The sequence below is a fragment of the Lepidochelys kempii genome, chromosome 7 (genome assembly GCF_965140265.1).
Source record: "Lepidochelys kempii isolate rLepKem1 chromosome 7, rLepKem1.hap2, whole genome shotgun sequence".
Lineage (NCBI taxonomy): Eukaryota > Metazoa > Chordata > Testudines > Cheloniidae > Lepidochelys > Lepidochelys kempii.
Genome location: NC_133262.1, coordinates 65,779,238 through 65,800,951, shown reverse-complemented (window position 1 = coordinate 65,800,951; position 21,714 = coordinate 65,779,238). Strand labels below are relative to the sequence as shown.

General features: G+C 39.1%; 1 protein-coding gene across 3 annotated transcripts in view; it reads left to right on the top strand.

The window, feature by feature from the left end:
- The window catches only part of POLR3A (RNA polymerase III subunit A), a 53,431-nt gene extending 32,882 nt beyond the window's left edge, over positions 1–20,549 (top strand). For 2 of the 3 annotated variants that reach the window (XM_073353229.1, XM_073353228.1), the window contains exons 20-31: positions 698–868; positions 1,530–1,643; positions 6,305–6,391; positions 6,486–6,568; positions 8,644–8,814; positions 9,473–9,566; positions 9,700–9,792; positions 11,507–11,671; positions 12,409–12,573; positions 12,957–13,088; positions 14,528–14,660; positions 17,217–20,549. In XM_073353229.1, coding sequence (XP_073209330.1) covers positions 698–868; positions 1,530–1,643; positions 6,305–6,391; positions 6,486–6,568; positions 8,644–8,814; positions 9,473–9,566; positions 9,700–9,792; positions 11,507–11,671; positions 12,409–12,573; positions 12,957–13,088; positions 14,528–14,660; positions 17,217–17,362 — 1,554 coding nt within the window. In that variant the 3' untranslated portion in view covers positions 17,363–20,549. The remainder of the gene's footprint in view (positions 1–697; positions 869–1,529; positions 1,644–6,304; positions 6,392–6,485; positions 6,569–8,643; positions 8,815–9,472; positions 9,567–9,699; positions 9,793–11,506; positions 11,672–12,408; positions 12,574–12,956; positions 13,089–14,527; positions 14,661–17,216) is intronic. The other variant, XM_073353230.1, reaches the window with a different exon arrangement.
- The last annotated feature ends 1,165 nt before the right edge of the window (positions 20,550–21,714 follow it).

Here is a 21,714-nt window from a genome sequence, read left to right as displayed (position 1 = left end):
AATGCCGATTTGTGTTTTCAAGGACCTTGTTACTATTTCTAAATTGAAGTAAACACATGTTCCTTTGAGACCTGTTTGTCCAGTCCTGCCTAATCGCAGCTATGTGGGTTGAACATGTGCCCCACACACCTTGAAAGCTAACTCATAAATTTAGAAAACTATATTTTTTTTAAAAGGTCAGCTTCAGAGGCTGATGTTCAGTGGTGATATTTTTAACTGTCTCTGCTCTTTTCTTCTCCTCCCTACAAGACAGTATACGTGGTAATGTGTCTCCTGTGTTCTTGCTTTTTTAAAAAAAAATACCAGGAAGCAAAGCTGGTTAGAGAAACCATATGATTGAAAAGGCATTTCCTTGAAAACATGTTTGTATTTTTAAAATCCAGATAAATTGGGCTGTATCAGGTTCTAATGGTGGTAAATTTGTGTGTGTGTGTGCGCGCGAGCCAAAATTAAATGATATGAGGTGCAGGAAGGAAAGCTTGCAGACCTTCATGTTGCTTTGAATTTTTTATTGCTGCTGAGGTTGATTTTTTTTTTTTTTTTGGTCCTCTCAGGGGAATATAAAATGAAATCTTATGGATGGTGTATGAATTAAAAAGTTCTATTTTCTCAGTCCACATTCCATAGGTTTTTGTAACTCAAATGCATGGATATTCCTAAAAACCAGTTGTCTTTACTTTCCCCTCCTTTGTTTCAGAGACGGCTGGTGAAATCTCTTGAAGATCTTTGCTCTCAATATGATCTCACTGTCAGAAGTTCTACTGGTGACATTATACAGTTCATTTATGGGGGAGATGGCTTAGATCCTGCTGCGATGGAAGGGAAAGATGAACCTTTGGAATTCAAGCGAGTCCTGGACAACATCAGGGTAAGATTTTTCTGAAATCATCTGTTTTGAAATACATTTAGGCTCTCTAGTTGTCAGAGGCATGAAATACTATTTGGGACATGAAGAAAAGTGTCATGATACAACATGGAGCATCATTCTAATGTAAGGATTTATTTGAAATTGAGTGACTAGTTTATCATTTGGGGTTTTTTAAGATGTTCATGCCTGATCCAGAGCCCATTGAAGTCAGTGGCTGGACTACTGTTGATTTAATTGGATGATTGACTGGGCCCTTATTGCACACAGTAATGTTTGGAAAATTATTCTTCTGCTGGATTTCTCAGCTCAGGAAGAGAGCCTGGTTTGCTGTCTCTAAGCCTAGCATGGTATTGTGAAACACTTGAATGCTAAACATGCTGAACATCTCTTTTCAGAATGTTCATATGTTATCTTGCCTAAGACTAATGGTTTTCTGTGGAAGTGGCAATTTGGACTTAAGTGACTGGCTCTGATTTGATTTGTATAATCAAAAACATATGGATTGATTTTCCAAGTACATATATTTGGGACACTATTCAGTGAAGTGTTAAGGGACTCTGTTGTCCATGTGGAACACAGAACTAATCTCTAAAGTGTTTAATGTCATGGCCCTGTGGTCTCTATATATGTAGAAGTATAACTCTTTATGTTGTTGCTTAAGGCGGTATATCCATGTCAAAGTGAACCAGCTCTTAGTAAAAATGAATTGGTGTTAACTGCTGAGTCCATCATGAAGAAAGTTGAATTCCTTTGCTGTCAAGACAGTTTCCTACAGGTAATACTTTAATCTTAATAATCATGAAATATCACTTCCCTCATAAATCAAGGATACTAAACACATTGAGAGAGCTTTTATTTAAAAACTGATGCAGAGCTTTTCCAAAGGAAAGTTTTATCCGCTACGAGCAGCAACACCTACTGTACTACTGTCTTTAAGATATTTCTGATTATTGCGTTCACAGTGGGGTGATACTAGCACTTCAGTGTGGATAATTAATTTCTTCCTTTGTTGTCTTGTGTAAATCTGTGTTTGCTACAATCACTTTATAAAGGAAAGAAAGTCTACTGGTTTGAGCAGGGGCCAACCATAGGCCTGCTGAGACACCTTCATCAAATCTCTTAGTAAAAATGAGGTCTAGAGCAACCATCTGCAAAATAGTTCTAGTAATTCGCTATCTCTGAGGAGTGTTAAGGAATAATGTGATATTTGACATATAACTGTGAAAGTACTAATATCAAGAGCTCTTCCCTTTTATCCATCTTTTGTGTAACTATCTTTTATCATTTTCCCTGCTCCCTTCGTAAACACTCATTTTCTTATGGTTCCCAATCCAACAAAGCACTTCAAGTACATGCTTTGCTATATTGGGGCCTGTTTCCTGAGGCTTATCCACACTCCTAAAAAAAAAATGGTGTGACTGCTTGCAAAAGGATTTCACAAAATATAATGTACAAGTTTTACGAAAGTACTAGGTAACTTAAATATTGAGAGAGATGAGTAGATGTACACTGTCTCCTAATTTGAGTTTTATCCTTCGGTGACAAATGCTAATGTCTACACTTCCCTGCAGTTTGGACTATTCGGGTGTATATAGCAGTGCACACCGAAGTACTGCATTGTCACTCCCCCCGTGTGGATGCTGCAGGCATGAACTAAAAGGTTCTTAGTTCACATTAACATAATCCTGAAGAGAGACCTTTTCGTTCATGCCTGCGACATTCGCAAAGGGGAGTGACAGCACAGCACTTTGGTGCGTGTTGCTGTTCACACCCCCTTAGACCAAACTGCAGGGCAATATAGATGAGTCCTAAGAAAATGAAGAATTAACCTGGACTGATAAGCTTGAAATGGCCTCTGGGTTATCAGTGATGAGACTATGAATTTCAGTGACTGGCTCTAGTGGCTCTTTGCTATTTATGATGGATCACTATGCTCCAGAGCAGAAGGTGACAAGATTTGTAAACAGTTCTTTATATACATGACTTGCTATCCAAATGCCAGTGCTGAGTCAGTAGACTACTGTGGATACAAATAGAAATGTATACAAATCTTAACTTCATGGGCTGGTAAACAGTTTCTTCACAGCTCCTAGAAATAAATTCTGATCTGATAGCGTCATAAAGTTCAAAGTTAATTTTCTTTATTTTATAACTGCGCTAAATTTTAATGTTCCTTTCAGAAGTCAAACTAAGATGTATAGATATAGCTACATCATCTTAGCATTAACTTTTTTGAAAGATTTCTTTCTGACCAGTAAATTGCAAACATTGTTACTTTTTCTTCTGTCCTTTTACCTTCCCCCCCCCCATTCATTCTTGAAGGCATTAACTGAGACAGGTTATGAAAAGTATAATGAGGTAATTATAGCATGCGTGTGCACTGTATGAGCATTAATGTTAGTGCTATTTAACTTAAGATACTTGTGCAAGATCTTACAGTAACAAATGGGACAATATACTACTGTCTGGCAAATTATAATTAAGATTTCTCCTGCCTTAATCCACTGCATCTTTTTTAATTTTTGGATGAAAACAAAGCTCAGATGCGATGAGAAGGTTCCTGCTAACTAAATTCCAAGAATTAGTCACCTAAGGTTTTATTTCGGCACACCGCTTTTTTCTCTCCTCTCTCATATCGGTCATCTTAACCACTAAGGTTATTAACTCAGTCTAATAGCTTGAAACTCCAGCTTGTTTCAGAAGTACTAGTATATGGCAATTGGAAGTAACTTAGCATCATTTCCCATTGACACTTGGAAAGGTCTTGGGAACTTTGGTTGTCATTTTCCCTTCTCATGCATGTGGAAGACCCTTGAAAAGAATAAATCTCTCTCCAGTGCTTCACTTTGCATTCTGTACCAACATTTCTTTGTTATGATAGTTAAAACTAGCTTTTAATTGAGAATATTAGAAATGTAGGTGTGGAAGGGACCTCAAGAGGTCACCAAGTCTAGCTTCCTGCACTGAGGCTAGACCAAGTAAACCTAGACCATTCTTGGCAGATTTGTCCAACATGTTAAAAACTTCCAGTGATGGGGATTTTACAATCTCCCTCGGAAGCCTATTCCAGTGCATGATTTGCCTTCTAGTTAGAACGTTTTTCCTAATATCTAACCTAATTGTTCTTGCTGCTGATTATGCCCATTACTACTTCTCCTACCTTCAGTAGACATGGGGAACAGTTCATCACAGTCCTCTTTATAATGGTACTTAACATTTTTGAAGACAGTTATCAGGTTCTCTTCCTCCCCCCCTCTTCTTCCTCTCCCACCCCCCCCCCCAGGTTGTTTTTTCTCAAAACTACATATGCCTCGTTCTTTTAACCTTTCCTCAAAGGTCGGGTTTTCTAAGCCTTTTATCATTTTTGTTGCTCTCCTTTGGACTCTCTCTCCAGTTTGTCCATGTCTGTCCTAAAGTGTGGCACCTAAAACTGGACATAGTATCCAGCTGAGGCCTCCCCAGTGATGAATAGAGTAGAACAGTTACCTCCCATGTCTGACATACAATGTTCCTGTTAATACACCCCAGAGTGATATTAGCATTTTTCACAACTGCATCACATTGTTGGTATTCAGTTGATGATCCATTGCAGCAGCCAGATCCTTTACGGTATTATTACCTCCAAATCAGTTATTCATTCATCAGTTTTGTGGTTGTGCATTTGATTTTTTTTTCCTTCCTAAGTGAAGTACTTTGCACTTCTCATACTGAATTTCATCTTGTTGAGTTCAGACTAATTCTCCAGTTGAATCACCTAGGATTTGCAGCTCAGATGCCTGTATACAGAAGCATTCCAATTCCTGTTTTGAAAGCTGTTTAGGTATTCAGGAACAGTTAAAGCAAACGGATTGTCAGTAAATGAGTTTGCTTGTCTGGGTCCTAATCCTGTCTCTGTCAAAGACTCTCACTGTTGCTAACTCTTGCCATTTCATTGCAAGTCTTAGAATGCTTGATTTATTTTCAAATAGCCCAGCTCTGGGAGGCATGTGCTTAGGTAAAAATCTAGGCTTTCATTTTTTAATAAGTAAATTTCTAGCCCTCCTGGTTAGAGTAGCAATTGAAATGTGGCTCAAAAAGTTCACAAAGTTGTATAGTTAAAAACCATCTCATGATTTTTGGTACCTTAGGGTTGGAAGTACTGTTTCCTTTGTAACCTTACCAAATCATTTAACCTCCCTTTCCATTTGCTCATCTGTAGTAGGGAGATGATGCTTACTTATCATGTGGTTATTTAATACTTCGCTGTTAAGGAGTAACATATGCTTGAGGTTTGAGATGCTCTGGTGGAAGAATCTGTAAAAGTGAAAAGAATACTTTTCAGTGAACCTGATTAAAGGGAGAAAAGTATATTGCAAGGTGAAACTAGGCAGAAATAACTTATTACATTTGTAATCTTGTAAATGGGGATAAACTGAAGCACCAATTCCTGTGGCATACTTTTATTATCTAAGTCTTCCGTTTTGACCTTGTCTGCAAATTCTGATTTACAGTAGTGGACTGTTGTTAAACTAAAAATGTCTTGAATGTTGAACAAAACATCCACATCTAGGATTCAACCTGCAGAGTCTGCTGTGACAAATATACTCTGTTGACAGTGTTTTATTAATGGTGAGTGCTGTGGTTATGAAATGGCTAGGAATTTATTTATCCTGATATTTATGTAGTGGATGGAGTAACTTTTAAATGCCCAGTTACTGAGGACATTGGATGGCTCTGCAGATTTTGATCACCTCAGAGAGTTGGTGGGATTAGTGCTGTACCTAGTGGATAAGTGTCCACATCACACAGTCACCACAACAATTGGCTGCCTCAGCAAAGAGGCCATGGATTTGAATGGACTCTGAAAACTGAATTGTCCTCTGCTGTAGAAATAGTTCTCCCAAGTCACTGTTGAGGTACATTGACATAGTAGCAGAGTTTGGAGAAGGTTTCTTTGTTGCTGCTTATGCTGATCCTGTCTGTGTGCAAATGGAGGACTTAACTCTGCAGGAACCATTAACTTTTAAAATATAACCAGGCGAGCCTGTCACTAATATTGGCATTGCATAACTAAAACGCAACAGCTGGGGAGCAGGAAAAAGAGGGTAAGTGGGAAGCAGAAGGATCCTCCAAAGTGGAAAATCTTAGGTCAGCAAAGTCAAAACTATTTTTGTCAGTTTCTAGGAGAATGCTGAGGAAGGATACTTTATATGTATTGGTACAAATTCCTGATGTACTGTGGTTGGGTTTTTTTCAGTTACGCCAAGGGTGAATTTGGTTTGTGGTACCCACATACTGTGTGTCTAGGTTTTGCTGTCTTCCTTCTCATAGTGTGCATTTCTGATTTAGTATTGTAAAAAAGTTCTTCCAGATCTGTAACCAAATAGCATTTACCATAGTAAGGCTGGAGTATGAGACTCAGATATTGCATAATTACATTTATTTTTTTAATTTCAGGAGATTAAAAAGTTCATCAAAAGCGTTTCTGAAAAGATCAAAAAAACCAGGGACAAGTATGGCATTAATGACAATGGCACAACAGAGGTAACTGCCTTCAGAGGGGTAACAACAAATGCACTTACAGTAAAGCTCCATAGCCCATTGGATATCTAACATTTCTGTCTCATTGTCTCTTCAGCCACGTGTCTTGTACCAATTGGATCGAATTACCCCAACGCAGCTAGAGAAGTTTCTAGAGACCTGTAGGGACAAATACATGAGGTACAAGTTTCAGGTCTTGTTTTCTTCTAATTGGCTTATATCAATCTAGTGTTCACCATTTATTATACAAACTAGGGGTAGGGCTTGTAACTGATTGACTTAAATCTGAGAATGTAATTGTTGCTACAATAGTGCTTTCTGTCGCTTCTGTTGGTGTGACTTATGTCGCTCTGGGGTGTGGGGTTTTTTTCCAAACCTCTGAGCAACATAAGTTATACTGACAAAAGTGTTAGTGTAGACATGGCCTTAGTGTTGGGATACTGTTCAAGTTAGGTCAATTTGAAGGCCATTACAACCTTGACTGTTACTCTTGATCTATAAACAGACTGTAGACAATCATTATCTTTAGTTTCACACAACATTGGTCCACAGTCTGACCCTCATTTCTGGGAGACCGCTTCTGTGCTGTAAGAAAACGCTGATAGTCTGGAGGCTCTTCTCTCTCTGTTATTCATTGTGAGTTGATTCATATATACAGAAAAGGTTCATAATGCCTTGGGATTGGTTCATTGGGATATAAATGAGGGTGATAGCTATCCTCTGGTCTCCTACGTGCACTCACTGCATTGGTTATTTGCTAAGCTTATTGCTGCTGTCGCTTAATGCTTCTAGAACAGTGGTTTTCAACCTTTTTTCATTTGCTGACCCCTAAAAAATTTCAAATGGAGGTGCAGACCTCTTTGGAAATCTTAGATATAGTCTGTGGACCCCCAGTTGAAAACCACTGTTCTAAAAGCACTAGATTTATGTTGAAGATAATTAACAAGTCTGCTGTAAATTAACTGACTTGTTGGTTTTCTTTGCTTACACTCACATGGGTAATATTTTTCAGTGCAAAGCATATTACCTGTTACCTGTTCCACAGCTTCCTTTTTGGTGTTAACATGTTTGTATAGCCTTGGATGGTGTTCGAGATACACTGGTAAATTCTGGTTTTAATTAAGGTTTTGATGTAGTAATCTTCTCCTTGTGATTTTTGGAAGGGACTTACTTGCTGTGAAACATTTCTTTGCTTAGTTACATTGTAGTTTGAGCAGGAGTGGCACCACCGAGAACTCCTACCAAGACTGAGGTACTCTCTCTGTCAGAGAGAGACGTAGCTATACCAGTGTAAGTTTTGAGTGTAGACCAGCCCTAATTTAAATAACTGTTGTTTGCTGCCATACAACCTAGTTGTTGATTGCATCAGATCTCACAGGCTAACGTCTGTAAGGCCTGGTTGTATTGGAAAGGATGTTCTCCAAGGAAAACCCAGGGTTATGCTGAAGGTTGCACTGCTGATTTAGCAGGTGGCATTCTCCCTTGACTTTGGTGTTAGGGGAAGATGTGTTCCTGGAGTGCTGATCCCATTTCACTCTTTGCAAAAATAGAAGTGTTAATTCCAATGTCCTGACAAAACTGCAGTTTAAAATGTAACTTCTGATCAGAACCTCTCTTCTTCTTTGTAGCTTCATGTTGCATATGGTGGGATACTTCACTTCCTGTGCTGTTGCTGTTATCTGTTTGATTAGCTGATTTATTGATGCTATAATAAAGCAATAACATGATCTGATTTTATTCTCATTAGAGGCTCTCCCTCTCTCAAAAATTAGACTTCTCTAAGGTGACCCATGATACAGAACTTTTTCTCTTGAAAAGCCAAAAAAAGAGCTGCTATAATGTACTGAAATCCAGTATGGAGAATTTGTATTTGGAAAATGAGAATTGCCAGTGTGTTGGTTCACAATAGTCCATCTGATGACAAATTCTGAGCAATGACCAGTACCTAATACTTCAGAAGAAGATGAACTTTTTTAGTTGACCTGACCAGTTGTGGAATGTTTTACACCTGGGGCAGAGGAATTTCTCTATGCCCCTGGCAGTCGTTCAGATTGCATGAGATTGGTGTTTGTCTCTTTTCCTGCCAGCCCCAGTGCTGGCAAAGAAAATACAGTTTAAAAACTCTTATTAGCACTCCTGGAATAATGCTTAACTTTGCTCAGCCTAGATTTAGTGTCTTAATGAGCAATTTGTTTTATACGTGTTTTTGATCAGAAGTTTGTTTGGTTTTTTTTAACCCCTGGCTTTCTTCTTAGGGCACAGATGGAGCCTGGCTCTGCAGTAGGAGCTCTGTGTGCTCAGAGTATTGGTGAGCCTGGCACACAGATGACTCTGAAAACCTTCCACTTTGCTGGTGTTGCCTCAATGAACATCACTCTGGGTGTTCCTAGAATCAAAGAAATTATTAATGCCTCCAAAGCAATCAGGTACTGAAACCTTTTTTTTATTTCTCTCCTTTAGTGAGAAGTGATTAACCTGCAGCCCAAAGTAGGATCTGTCTTACAGGAATATGAGAGGCTTACACTGTCAGATAGCCAAACAAGATGAACTAGGTTACTCATCAAATTTATATCTTAATTGGCAGAAAATCACATATTTCATTCCATCCAAATAATGACTTTTCTAGTGGCCAAAACACAAGGTTAGGTGTTCATTTCCTTTGAAACATTCACTTAAAGACTACAGACTGTCAAGAGATTAGTCTACATCAGATGAGTCTAGCTCAAGCAGTAGTTAAAGCACTTGAATATTTCTGATGTGCAACTGGAGCCATATTTAAGCACTGCTCAGTAAACTAAGCCATAAAAACTTACTATAACCTCTTGGAGTATGTGTACGTTGGAGTTTGAATTCCAATAACTGTCTTATTCCTTCAAGCTTGAGTTATTTAAAGAATAATTTTCTTAGAGATTGTCAATTTTGGGGTACTATTATTTCCTAGCAAGCAGCAGTCTTTTACAGCCTGTCCTATTTGTCCCTGTAGTGAATGGTAGTTGAGACAGTCCACAGAAGCTAGGATGTACAGAAAGCTGCTATTTTATAATCTAGCTAGTAAATTTTATAGCTGTGTCTTATTCTGCGTAGCACACCTATTATCACAGCACACTTGGACAAGGATGATGATTCTGATTTTGCCCGTCTGGTTAAGGGAAGAATTGAGAAAACCCTATTAGGAGAGGTAGGAAAATCTTCACTGTTGGTACTAGATTAAATTTAAAAACTCTAGTCTGTATTATTGCAGACTCTTTGTAGTGGACAGTAACCATTCTGAGGGAGATTCTAACTATTCCATATTGATCTGTAACTTACAGATTTCCGAGTACATTGAAGAAGTGTTTCTTCCTGATGATTGCTTTATACTGGTCAAACTCTCTCTGGAGCGGATTAGACTGCTGAGACTAGAGGTGAGTTTTTCAGATCTTGCTGACTGTACTACTTGGAAAACCCAGAACAAGCAGTGGTCCCTTCCTCCACACCAGTTGATGCCCTTTTCAGAGATGTCAATGAAACAAGGTAGTTAAAGAGCAAATGGAAAGTGCCATCCACAGGACGTCCATATAAGGTTTACAACTCCATTTAGTACTCAAAGTTGACATTTCAGAACATTGCCTAGAGCTGGGAATAGCACAGGCAAGCAGTGTTGAGGTTTCCTGACCTATTTAACTTCAGGATTTATTCAATAGACCAACTAAGTTTTTCACAGATTTATGGTCATCTTGTAAGTAGACCATTGCTAAAATTATTTTCTCTTGAGCTTTTCGCTAGGAACAAATCTTCTGAGGTGAATGGCTGTTGTGCTATGTGGCCTTCAGAATGCAAGTTTAATTTTGTGAGACAAGGTGCGTGAGGTAGTTGTCATGCTGTCTGTGAGAGTCTATCTCAGGGCAGACGATCGAAAACAGGGCGGACAACCCAAACTGGTGGTATGCTCTATAATTAGATTTTACAAGCTGGACTTAGTGATTAAATGGTCACGTACACCAAAAATCACACACTGTTCAGGTTGCTTCCAACTGCAAGAGACCAGTCACTTACCCCAGATCTTACACAAAAGACAGCATATGTAGCCAGTCCTGTAACAAACTATCTAAAGGTTTATTAACTAGAAAAAGAAATAAAAGTTGTTTACAAGTTAAAGCAAGCAAACCTACACAAATGAGTTCCTAAACATGATTCCTAAAGATGATACAGATGTGATAATCTGTCATTTCAAAATGTCTTTCAGGGTGGACCCTGGGGATCTCTGCCTCTGTATAATGTTTCTGCCCCTGTGGTTAAAACAGCAAAGAGATGACAAATTTTTATGTGACCATGTTTTATCTCTTACATTTGGCCTTCCAGTCCATGAGACGAACCCCCTTGTACATAGCATTTCCAAGACCATAGAACCATTGACCAATCCTTTGTACTATGATGATTCTTAATGGCCTGTTTAATCTTGATAGGCCTCCTTACTGTGTGTGGGAGATGATTCCCGTGCGTGGGTTCACAAGTTCAGAGCAAACATTTTCAAAGTTATAAAGCAATATGTACATATTTCTTTACAGCATGGGGTACAGACATTACAAGTGAGACTATGAAATGCTTGCAAGTTGCTGCATGCATTAGAGTCTAAACACTAAATATATTCTGGTAAGACTAAGACCTGTTTTGAACAAAACTAACATACAGGTGAGCTGGTTTGGTTTCCAGCTATGAGTTTGTCAGTTCTTAGCTAATGCCTACAGCCTTGGCCAGAGCTGGCAGGTGGTTTACCAGCATCACAGTAATATCTTCATTATTCACCCACCTTGTGTGTCTAATATCCTGGGACCGACACAACTGCAGTAACACGGCAAATAGTTTAGTTCTGTGTCCTATTCAATAAAAGTTCACCCTTATACAACACTTCAGTGAGACTGAAGTGGCATCTGAGCCCGTGTGGACCATCTGCACAGGGGCACATGTCACTCTGAGAGCCATTTTGTGATAATCTGCAAGCATTCCGTTTGTTAGCCCCATGCAGCTGTGATAGTATCCTGATTGATTAGTGGAGCAGAAATCTGATTTCTGCATGGCTGAAAGATTTAAAATAGTTAAAGGACATATTTTAATATTCAAGGAATCATTTTGCCACAGGTGAATGCAGAGACTGTGCGATATTCTATCTGCACTTCTAAGCTAAGAGTGAAGCCTGGGGATGTTGCCGTTCATGGAGAGGCAGTTGTTTGTGTGACCCCTCGTGAGAATAGTAAGAGTTCAATGTATTATGTCTTGCAATCCCTGAAAGAAGAGCTACCAAAGGTAAGTAAATCTCTTCCTTTTGCAATTGGTAACTGCTTCAATTTGTATGAGGGAAATACTTGTGTTCTAGATTGTATTGAGTGTCAATATGGTCTAGCTGTCTGAGTCCAGAACTCCTCGGTTTTAATGCCAGCAATGCTTAACATTTCCTGTCTCTCTCCCCCTATATAAAATGGAGATTGTAATATTTTTCTTACAACATTCTTACAAAGTATGTTTGATCATAAGACATTTAGAAGCTGGAAAGTGCTATTTGAGTACCAAATTTTCTACCACTTAAAAATAGGGCAGGTTTTGAAAGGAGCCCATAATAAAATCTGTCAAATGCATTGCCAAGCTTATGTGTGAGGATCAAGTCTAGTTTAGGTTTAAATGTAATTGCAAACAAAAACCTGTAACTGACAGGGTGCATGCTGAGTGTCATATAGAGGAAGAGGCAGAGATCTGTGGTACGTCTGATTTTCTGGACCCCCTAGATGTGGGGGCAGAGAAGACTAGTTATAAAACAGTAATGTGGTGAATGCCCCTCTTACATGTCTCTCTGGAGCATTCAACACATAATAGAAATCAGACACTAATATTTATTTTTGAATGTTCAGACCACTGTATGAAAGTGGAGTTTTTAGATAGCTTTGAGGACTTGATTTAAAGCCTTAGATGTAAGTGTTCTCACGTTGTCTATTTAAAGCTGCATGGACAGGACAAGTTGAGTTTATACAACTTCTTATTTTGAAAAGATTGTAGTGCAAGGTATCCCAGAGGTATCTCGAGCTGTCATTCACATTGATGAGCAGAGTGGCAAGGAGAAATACAAACTTCTGGTGGAAGGAGATAACCTACGAGCTGTCATGGCCACCCATGGAGTCAAAGGAACTAAGACCACTTCTAACAACACTTATGAGGTAATGCTCAAGTGTGTGTTATCACTACTTCTGGCTGCATCTTGATTCCTACTTATGCTCATTTACAGACAGTTAATGCAATTTACAACTGATCACTTCTACTTTCACAAGTAACCTGTCAGTGTGTGTATTATCATAAAAGGCTAATTCAGCTGCCAACTGCAATTACTTTTAATGAGCAAATGTTTTTATTAATTCAGGATCTTTTAAAAAAAAAAAAAAAAAAAAAGTGGTGGGTTGGTAGAATGTGCATCCCAGGAAAATCACTTCAGATTTTTCTAGTTAGATCACTAAGAAAATCTTCGGTCCCATGTGCAAGCAAAGAAATGTTTCAGCGGTCCAAGCACTTCACCTCTTCATTTTATCCGTGATCTCTCTCCTAGGTAGAGAAAACACTAGGGATTGAAGCTGCTCGAACAACCATTATCAATGAGATTCAGTACACTATGGTAAACCATGGTATGAGCATTGACAGGAGGCATGTTATGCTGCTATCAGATCTGATGACATACAAGGTTTGTGCTGCGTTCTTTTTGGTCTCTTTACCCAAACTAACTTTATAGAGTCAATAGAAGAGCTTTCAGCTGAGGAGTATTAATAGGCTATATACTGAAGTAACTGCTAATCACACTAATTAAGCCCCATGACTGAGTTGATACCTAAAATTTAAATGGTGACTTAATCCATAATTGGAGAACAGCATGTTTGAAGAGCTTCATTTAGAGGTTGTGGGTGTCTTTATTTCACCCTGGAGGTCAACTCATTGGCACTTTACAATAAAGAGCCTAGGGTTCGTGTGGGCACCCAAGCATGTACACCGCTGTGTATATCTGTTCATATATTTGAAAGCACAGCAGCTGTGCTTCATAGCAGAGGGCAGGGTAGAGTCCTTGCAAATGGAAGCAGATTACATAATGGACTAGGGTTCTAGCACTTGCCATTTTGATGCAATGTCAGTACTCCTCAGGGAAGGAAAATAGCTATTCACCTCCATGATAATGTATATTGACTATAACCGAGCTGTATTTCTGTTAATGTACATAATGGAGCAAATCCTTTCCCATGTGTCAAGCTAGAGGACAGGAGTTTAACGCAGGGGAACTTTGCCCTTAGGGAAAGCAGCTAAGGAATTGTAGCTTTTCCTTGTTTCCTGAAGCTGCAGGGCAGTTACTGTTGCACCTTTGGGACTGCAATAGCTTCTGTGCTGATTGTGGCACCTTTCCAAAATTTTGTCTGCAGCAAGCTCACAGCCCCACTTTCCACTTCATTGGAGAAGGGGCACAGACTACAGTGTTGGTAAGCTTGTCAGGTTTCCAACATCCACTTCTTTCCCTTACCCTTCTGTCCCATGTATCAGAACTGTACTAGCTCCATTACATCAAGGTGTGTTGTAGCAACATGAGTTAGAAACAGGATTAGATCTAATATGTTTACCCTCAGGTGGATTTTTCTAAAGTGACTAAAATCGAGGATTTGCATTATCCAGTCATTTTACACTTGGAGTCAGATTTATTGGCCAACAATAATTGACAGTCTCCGCTAAGTTCTTTATAGCAGCCTTCTAATAGCCTCCACAAAGATGGGGTTTGTTTTGCTTTGAAGTGGTTGATTAATAGTTGAACATTTTTCTGTCATCCATATGCCTTTTTTGATTCACATCTTTTCCAGTTTCATTGACAACATAAAGTTTCAAGCGATTTATAGCTGATCCTACAGCCTGTGAATAAATGCTTTTTGGTTTTATTTAAACTTTCATTACTACCAAAGCTTTAACCTTCAAAAGACTTAAGCATGAAGCAGCAGAACAGAGGCTTCACTTCAGACTGTAGACTTTTGTTCAATACTGTTAAAATAAACTATATATTTTGTCGTATCCACTTACTTTGATTCTTCAGTAAATTTAACTGAACCCCTGGAACCATTACTGTCTTTTTATGTTTCTGCATTGATGTAGGGTGAAGTCCTGGGCATTACTAGGTTTGGGCTGGCAAAAATGAAGGAAAGTGTGTTAATGCTGGCTTCTTTTGAAAAGACTGCAGACCATCTGTTTGATGCTGCCTACTTTGGGCAGAAGGATTCTGTGTGTGGTAGGTATTGTCGGTTAGACTGAAGCATGCAGTATTCGCTTATCTGCAACACACCCTTAAAGCGCGTGTGTGTGTGTGTGTGTTGCCTGCCTGCCTGCCAAAGCTTTCAGTGTGCCTCCGAAAATACTAAAATGAATCTAGGTCATATGCTAGATGCTTCAGAAATGGGGCTGGATAAAACAACTTGTTCCCAGAAGTCTGACAGACACTACCCTGGGGACCACATCCAGTTCCCATCCAAAGGTGTTAATCAGTTGGAGCCCTGCCTGTGCTGCTGGGGATTAAATTTGTCCCTTGGGATTTTTTCCCCTTAACTAAATGAAATAGCAGGAAATTAGTCTCTCTCCTTAATTACCTATCAAGAGCAGTGTTTTTTGTATTCACTCTACAAGTTTTGTTCACTATTACTAAGACCTAAAGCAGATTAAGGGAAATAGTTCCCTGTTTTGTTTTTAGGCTCGCTTTTTGTTTGTACTTTAAAGTGCTGAACATATCTGTGGTACTTAGAATAATGAATAATTATGATGGGTTTTATCAACTGCAACAAGAAAACCCAGAAGGCCAAGGGGCTTGAACTCTTAGGCCATGGGGATAAACAAGGTATAAAATTCTAGCGAGAGCTGTTGTTCAAACTGATAGTTCATCTTCAGAATGTACATGCATATTTCTAGGCTTATAAATTACTGAACTAATATCAGTTGCAGCTTTCTCTTATTCCACTGAACAGATGAAAGGCACAAACTGACTAAAACTAAAATGTAAAAAAGCTGATGCAGTTTTCTAGATCAACTGTATCTTGGTAGTTAAATATTTGAGTTTTGTCATTTGATTGTATATCCTTTTCAACCCTACATTTTAAATTCTCATGCATACTCTGTACATGATTAGAAATCTGTTTATTCCCGTTTGTTTTCCCCATCCAATTTTAGTTCACATTAAAAAAAAAAAATTTTTTTTTTTAATGGACAGTTATCTACTCAGTTAAGCTGAGGAGTTGGGGAGGCAGGCAGATTTCATTACAACTCTAGTTATCTTGACTACATGTTAGTTCAGAGCCTAGCATAGTGGAGCTGTTATCCTTCATTGGGGTTTCTGGGTGCTACTGAAATATAAAAATACTAATATAACAGAGGCTTCATTTGGGATGTGTTGAAAATATAGAGCTGAATCCATTGCTTTGTGGATAGAAATGCTTGTGAATAGATAGAGATCGTTTGGAAAGCTTGGCATGGGTCGTACATATTTTAAGATCTGTGTCTCTTTCTAGCCATCTGTGCCTCCCTTGTGATTGACTTTTATTAATGTTTGTTTGTCTTTGCTTTGATTGTGGTTAAAGGAAAGGTCTTAAGATGAACTTGCTCCGTCCTGAATGATATGGAAAAGGAAATGTTTGCTCCAATTCCCCTCTGTGACTGAGTTGGTTGCCCTCTCCCTCAGTCAAGACTGTACTAAGGTCCTTTTCACGCTACCCTCTTCATGTAACAGTTTAGTTCAAATAAGGAAATGGGATGGACAAACATAGAATTGTCTTATTTCCAAATGTAAAGAGGTAGTATTGTCAGTTTTTCTTACAGGCAGGCTGTGCACAATCACATGTCCATAAGAGTAGGAAATATAGATACATCGTCATTTTGGTTCGAAGGGCACATGTTATTGCTCTTCATTATTACTTACTTGAATTATTGTAGTGTGTTGGGTCTCCAGTCATAAGCCAGGATCCCATAGTGTTAGGCTGTAGAAACTCAGAACAAAAATAAACAAAAATACAGTCCCTGCTCCAAGGAGCCAACAATCCAAGTAGAGACAAAACACTTTTTATTTTCATGTGTAGTAGCTGAAATCTTTGAACATATAGTAATTGAAGAGCAGTGTTCTAGGGGTACATATCTAAAACACAGTAATACAGCACATTGCTGAAAAGGTAGGAAATAACCTTTTGCATGTACACATCTATTGCATGCATTGCATGGACTTCCAAACCATATATTAACTGACACATCAAAGGCACTGGGGCTCACTTCATGGGCTAAATCCATGGCAAGATTGATAACTTTCAACACATGCACTTCTGAGTCATCAAAATGCAAAAAAAATTAATCAAAACAGCTAAAGTGGTGAGAAACTCCAGACTTCATTTCATTTGAAAATCTGTCAGCCAAAGAGAACTTTACCAGACTGCACAAAAGCCTTGCCGCTGTGACGAGTCAACATGCAGGATATATTCCCAGCAGAGTTTGGTTCATACCTAACAATAGGCAGTGCCTTGTCCACTGTAAATTCCAGTGTCAGACAGAAAGCTATAAATCCATTTTATAACTGAAGCTTCTTCACTGCTGATGGTTGGCAAACGTGTTTAGCAAGGGGGAAAAAAATGCATTGGTTGTGATGAGTATCTTGCTTAACTGTGTCTGGTGGAGAGAGCTTTTGACATGTTTGGGTTTATATGTAAAGGTTCGAACAAGGTTTTGCTGTGGGGACGTCTACAGAGGGGAATCAGCAGAACAAGTAATTTTGGAAACCTTTTAGTCACTTAACCCTGTTTTTTTTCTCTTCTAGGTGTTTCTGAGTGTATCATCATGGGAATTCCGATGAACATTGGAACAGGACTCTTCAAACTGCTGCACAAAGCAGACAAGGAGTCGACCCCTCCTAGGAGGCCCCTTATTTTTGATAACGAATTTCATATTCCACTTATCACATAGGAGCTAGGGGCACCAATGGTATAAAGCTTAGTGTTTTTACTACACTCATCTCAAAATAAGTGTGAGCTGTGACTTGGTAAGTGAAATATTGTCACAGGAGTTGGGCAGTTGTTCACTAGTTGCTGATACAGACTTTTAAAGGAGATACTCGTCTATACATTGAAGTAGAAATTGGTCTAAAATGAATGTCGGTTAACTATGCTTAGTTGCTAATATGCAAGGATTTTCCATGCTACAAATATGAAAAGATGCAACACACTGGCTGGAAGACAACTGGAGGAATTGTTACATTACTTAAAATAAATACTCCCAAAGCTTGGTGGATGCGGTGTAGTAGGAATTGACTTTCTATTTCCTATGTCATCTCAAATAAAAACATCTATTTTCTGACAGATACACTCAATTTCTTGGTGTTGAGAGTTGAGGTGTTTTGAATACAAAGCACAGGTGCAGTGACATTGGTGCCTTTAGAACTGGAAGTTTTTGGACTGCTACCACTAGAGGGTCACTAGTAGAACTGGTTAAATGACTACAAAAGACGCATATAAGGCGGTTACAGCTAAGAATTAGATGTTAAAACATTAGGATACCAGAGGAAGGCAAGCTTTCAGTACCAGAGGAAGGCAAGCTTTCAATCTAATAATTTCTTTACAAAAGAAATATAATTGCTATTAGGTTTTACAAGATGTGTTGGTCCATGCAACATGAAAAAGCAGTGTAAGCCATTTACAAGAAAAGAGCTTTTTGCTCAAGGAGACAATATGTCCTTTGTGCTGAACCTACTAATTGAGATTGGCAAAATGCTGAAGTAAGACATTATTAAATAGTGGCAGAAATATACTGCCTTTTTGCCTGAAAATCATCTCTGCAGTCTCTTTCCCTTAAGGTTTATCGCTGCATTACGGAGCTTGACAAGAGATGTAACCTTGTTTCAGGTGTTCTCATGACAAGGCTAAAGAAAAGTCAAGTAGCATGTGATGGTTTGTCAGTAGATGTTGATTGCAGTGCAGGATAGTAGAAGGTACTACTTTTATCAGGGATTTTTTGCCCCCCAAAGAGCGGGTGATTATTGCTGTATATCCATGGTCTGCTAGTCTGTAGACATGAAGACTTCCTGTAAGCAAAATCCTGGTAACACCACTGAGTAGTCAGAAAAATGAATATAAACTGAATAACTTCTCTGGGTTTACACTAACTAAACTTTCGAAAGGGGGGCAGCTGAACATGAGAGAGGGGTGTATAAAACACATGCACTGTGTGTGAGGTTGTAGTACTAGATCTAGAAGATAAGTTATACAGTGTGCATCTTAGAAATCTGATGCTTTGTAGTATATGAATAACCATTTGGATTCTTGCAGTGTGGCAGGCTATTGTACCTTGAATGTTCTCGCAGTGCTGTCTAAGGTTTTAGTTTGCTTTTATCAGTACGACTGAGCTATTTACTCTGTTCAGATTTGACAAAGATTTGTTCAACACACTGATCTCTGAATATGGGCAGGGTGTATGTGGAAATGGCCTTTTAATGGGAGCTGCAGAAGTCACATCTGCAGTTCCTAAAGATGAGGAATGAGCACTCCAAGGTTGCATTGAATGCCCAATTCACGCCACCTTGTTCCTCACCCAAACGCACAGATACGTATTAGTAAAAGTATAAGAGGACCAGACTTTGGGAGGCATATACCAGAAGACCAACTCACTTATATTTTGCTTGTGTAATGTCAGTGACTGAATATTGCCATTGTTAATAGAAAACAATGCTGTCAGATTTCTGCGCAAAACTGTGCCTTTTGTATTATCATTTCCATAAACTCTCCTTCTACTATATTATTATTTGGTGCTGTACTTTCCTCCTAAAGATTCTGTTCCAGTGAGATTTAATGGAGGTTACAAAATGTGAAGCAAAGCTGGCATTAAAGTTTGAGAGAAGGCTTTTGTGTACAAGGATGGTACACAGCTAACTTTTTTCATGGTATAGCAAGTGTTATAGTGCTGAAATTGTAAGCATGTGGCAGCCTTATTTTTGTAAATGTCTCATAAGTCACCCAAGGTTCTTTGAACTTTTTTTTTTAATGAGTGAAGTAGAAAAGTCATCTTTCATGTTTGATAGTGAAAACTGAAATATTATTGTTTAATATTTAAATATTATTGTTTATTGTTAGAACAATGCCTTACTCTCCCTTTAACTCATTGGAGTAATCTTCAGTCTGAAAATACACGAAAACCGTTCAATATAAATACAATATTCCTGAATGTACACCGGTGATATGCGGGGAAAAATTAACTTTTAAGAACTGTTTTTTGCGTTTGGTTTTTGTTTGTTTGGTAAGCAATATTGCCTGGAAGCAAGCACAGCAAATTTGCTTCAAATAGCTTCATAACTTGGGTCAGAATGGAAAGGAACAGGATAGCCTTCAGAGCAGTCTCCTTAACTTCTAAGGTTAAGATTGTACAATCATGAACTGAAGCCAGCTCAATGTCTAACCTGCTGCGTGCCTGGGTGCATCCAAATGTGACTTGGTCTCTGGGACGGGGTGCATGTGCACTTGGATTTTTATTACATTTCATGGCCAATAGAAAGATACAGTGCTGTGTTAAGAGAAGATAAGCCCTTTTGTCTGTAGAGTCTGAGATGAAGCAGTGATTTCTGTATTTGGAGGAGGATGTATTAAAAAAAGAGAAGACCTAGATGAAATGTTATATATTGCTACCCTAAAATATGAATCTGTGGTTTTTGAGTGAGCTACTGAGACATATCTTATGTAGGTTCAGGCAAGGTAAAAAGAGGACAGATTTGGAGGCCTACAAATCACTAGTGTGGAAATTGGTACTAAACTCATTACAAGCCACTCTTAAATATTTTTGGGAAGCAGTAGCAAAATGCAACCTGCAGAGTAAACTTACATACTTCAGTTGGATGGCCCTCTTGCAGACCAGTAGATCTATATCAAATTATTTGGGGGGGAGGGGTATTATTTTAAGGATGTGATTAAGACACAAATTGAGGGATAATAAACTTCTCCTTGCTACAGATAAATACTTGAGTGTAGCATGGAAGATTCTTTTAGTACTGTACTGTGTTGCTATGTATAAAGATTTTTCTAAAGATGTAATTTTGGTGGGCCTTGTATTGGAGCAAGTGACTGCTTCAATTTTTTGTAAATATACATAATAAAACATTTAACAAAAACTTTTCTCTGTTCTGCTCTGTTCTAAGCATGCTTTAATGGTCTTCACTAAATTAAATCTATTAGTTGCTTATCCTGACAAGAGGAAAAAGGAACAAAGGAAAAGTAGAAATTTTAGGTCTGCTTGCTGATGCATTGGTTGTTACGTTCAAATGAATTTGGGAGCAAATTACTGATGATGACCTGGCCTCTTTCTCCTTCATTTATTTAAAGTAATTCAGGCATCTTAGCCCTGGTCTACACTACAAGGTTAGGTCAAATTTAGCCGCTTTAGGTCATTTTATAAGCAGTGCGTCTACACAACCAACCCTGTTCCGTCGACATAAAGGACTCTTAAAATTGACTGCTGTACTCCTCCCCGGCGAGGGGAGTAGTGCCAAAATTGACCTTGCTGGGTCCAATTTGGGGTAGTGCAGACACAGCATTGTGCAATTCGACGGAATTGGCCTCCGGGAGCTATCCCAGAGTGCTTCAATGTGACCACTCTTGACAGCACTTCCTTTGCACTAGCCAGGTACACAGGAAAATCCCCGGGAACTTTTGAATTTCATTTCTTGTTTAGTCAGCATGGCAAGCTCAGCAGCACAGGTGACCATGCAGTCCCCCCAGAGTCGCAAATGAGCTCCAGCATGGACCGAACGGGAGACACTGGATCTGATTGCTGTATGGGGAGAAGAATCTGTGCAGGCAGAACTCCGATCAAAAAGAAGAAATGCTAATATATATATTATGCCAAAATAGCACAGGGCACGGTGGAGAGAGGCTACACCAGGGGAACACAGCAGTGCTGTGTGAAAGTTAAGGAGCTCAGGCAAGCCTACCAAAAGACGAACAGTCACTCCGGGTCAGAGCCCCATACATGCTGCTTCTATGATCAGCTCATGGCATTCCAGCGGGGGACCCTACCACTACCCCACCACTGTCCATGGACATCTGCAAGGGGGGAGTCTCACGCAACACGAAGGAGGATTTTGTGGATGAGGAAGAGGAGGAGCATGAGCAGCAGACAAGCGGTGAATCCATTCTCCCTGGCAGCTAGGACCTTTTCATCACCCTGGAGCCAATACCATCCCAAGGCGGGTTCCCGGATCCTGAAGCCAGAGAAGGCACCTCTGGTGAGTGCACATTTGTAACTACAGTACAGGGGTTAAAAGCAATTGTGTTTAA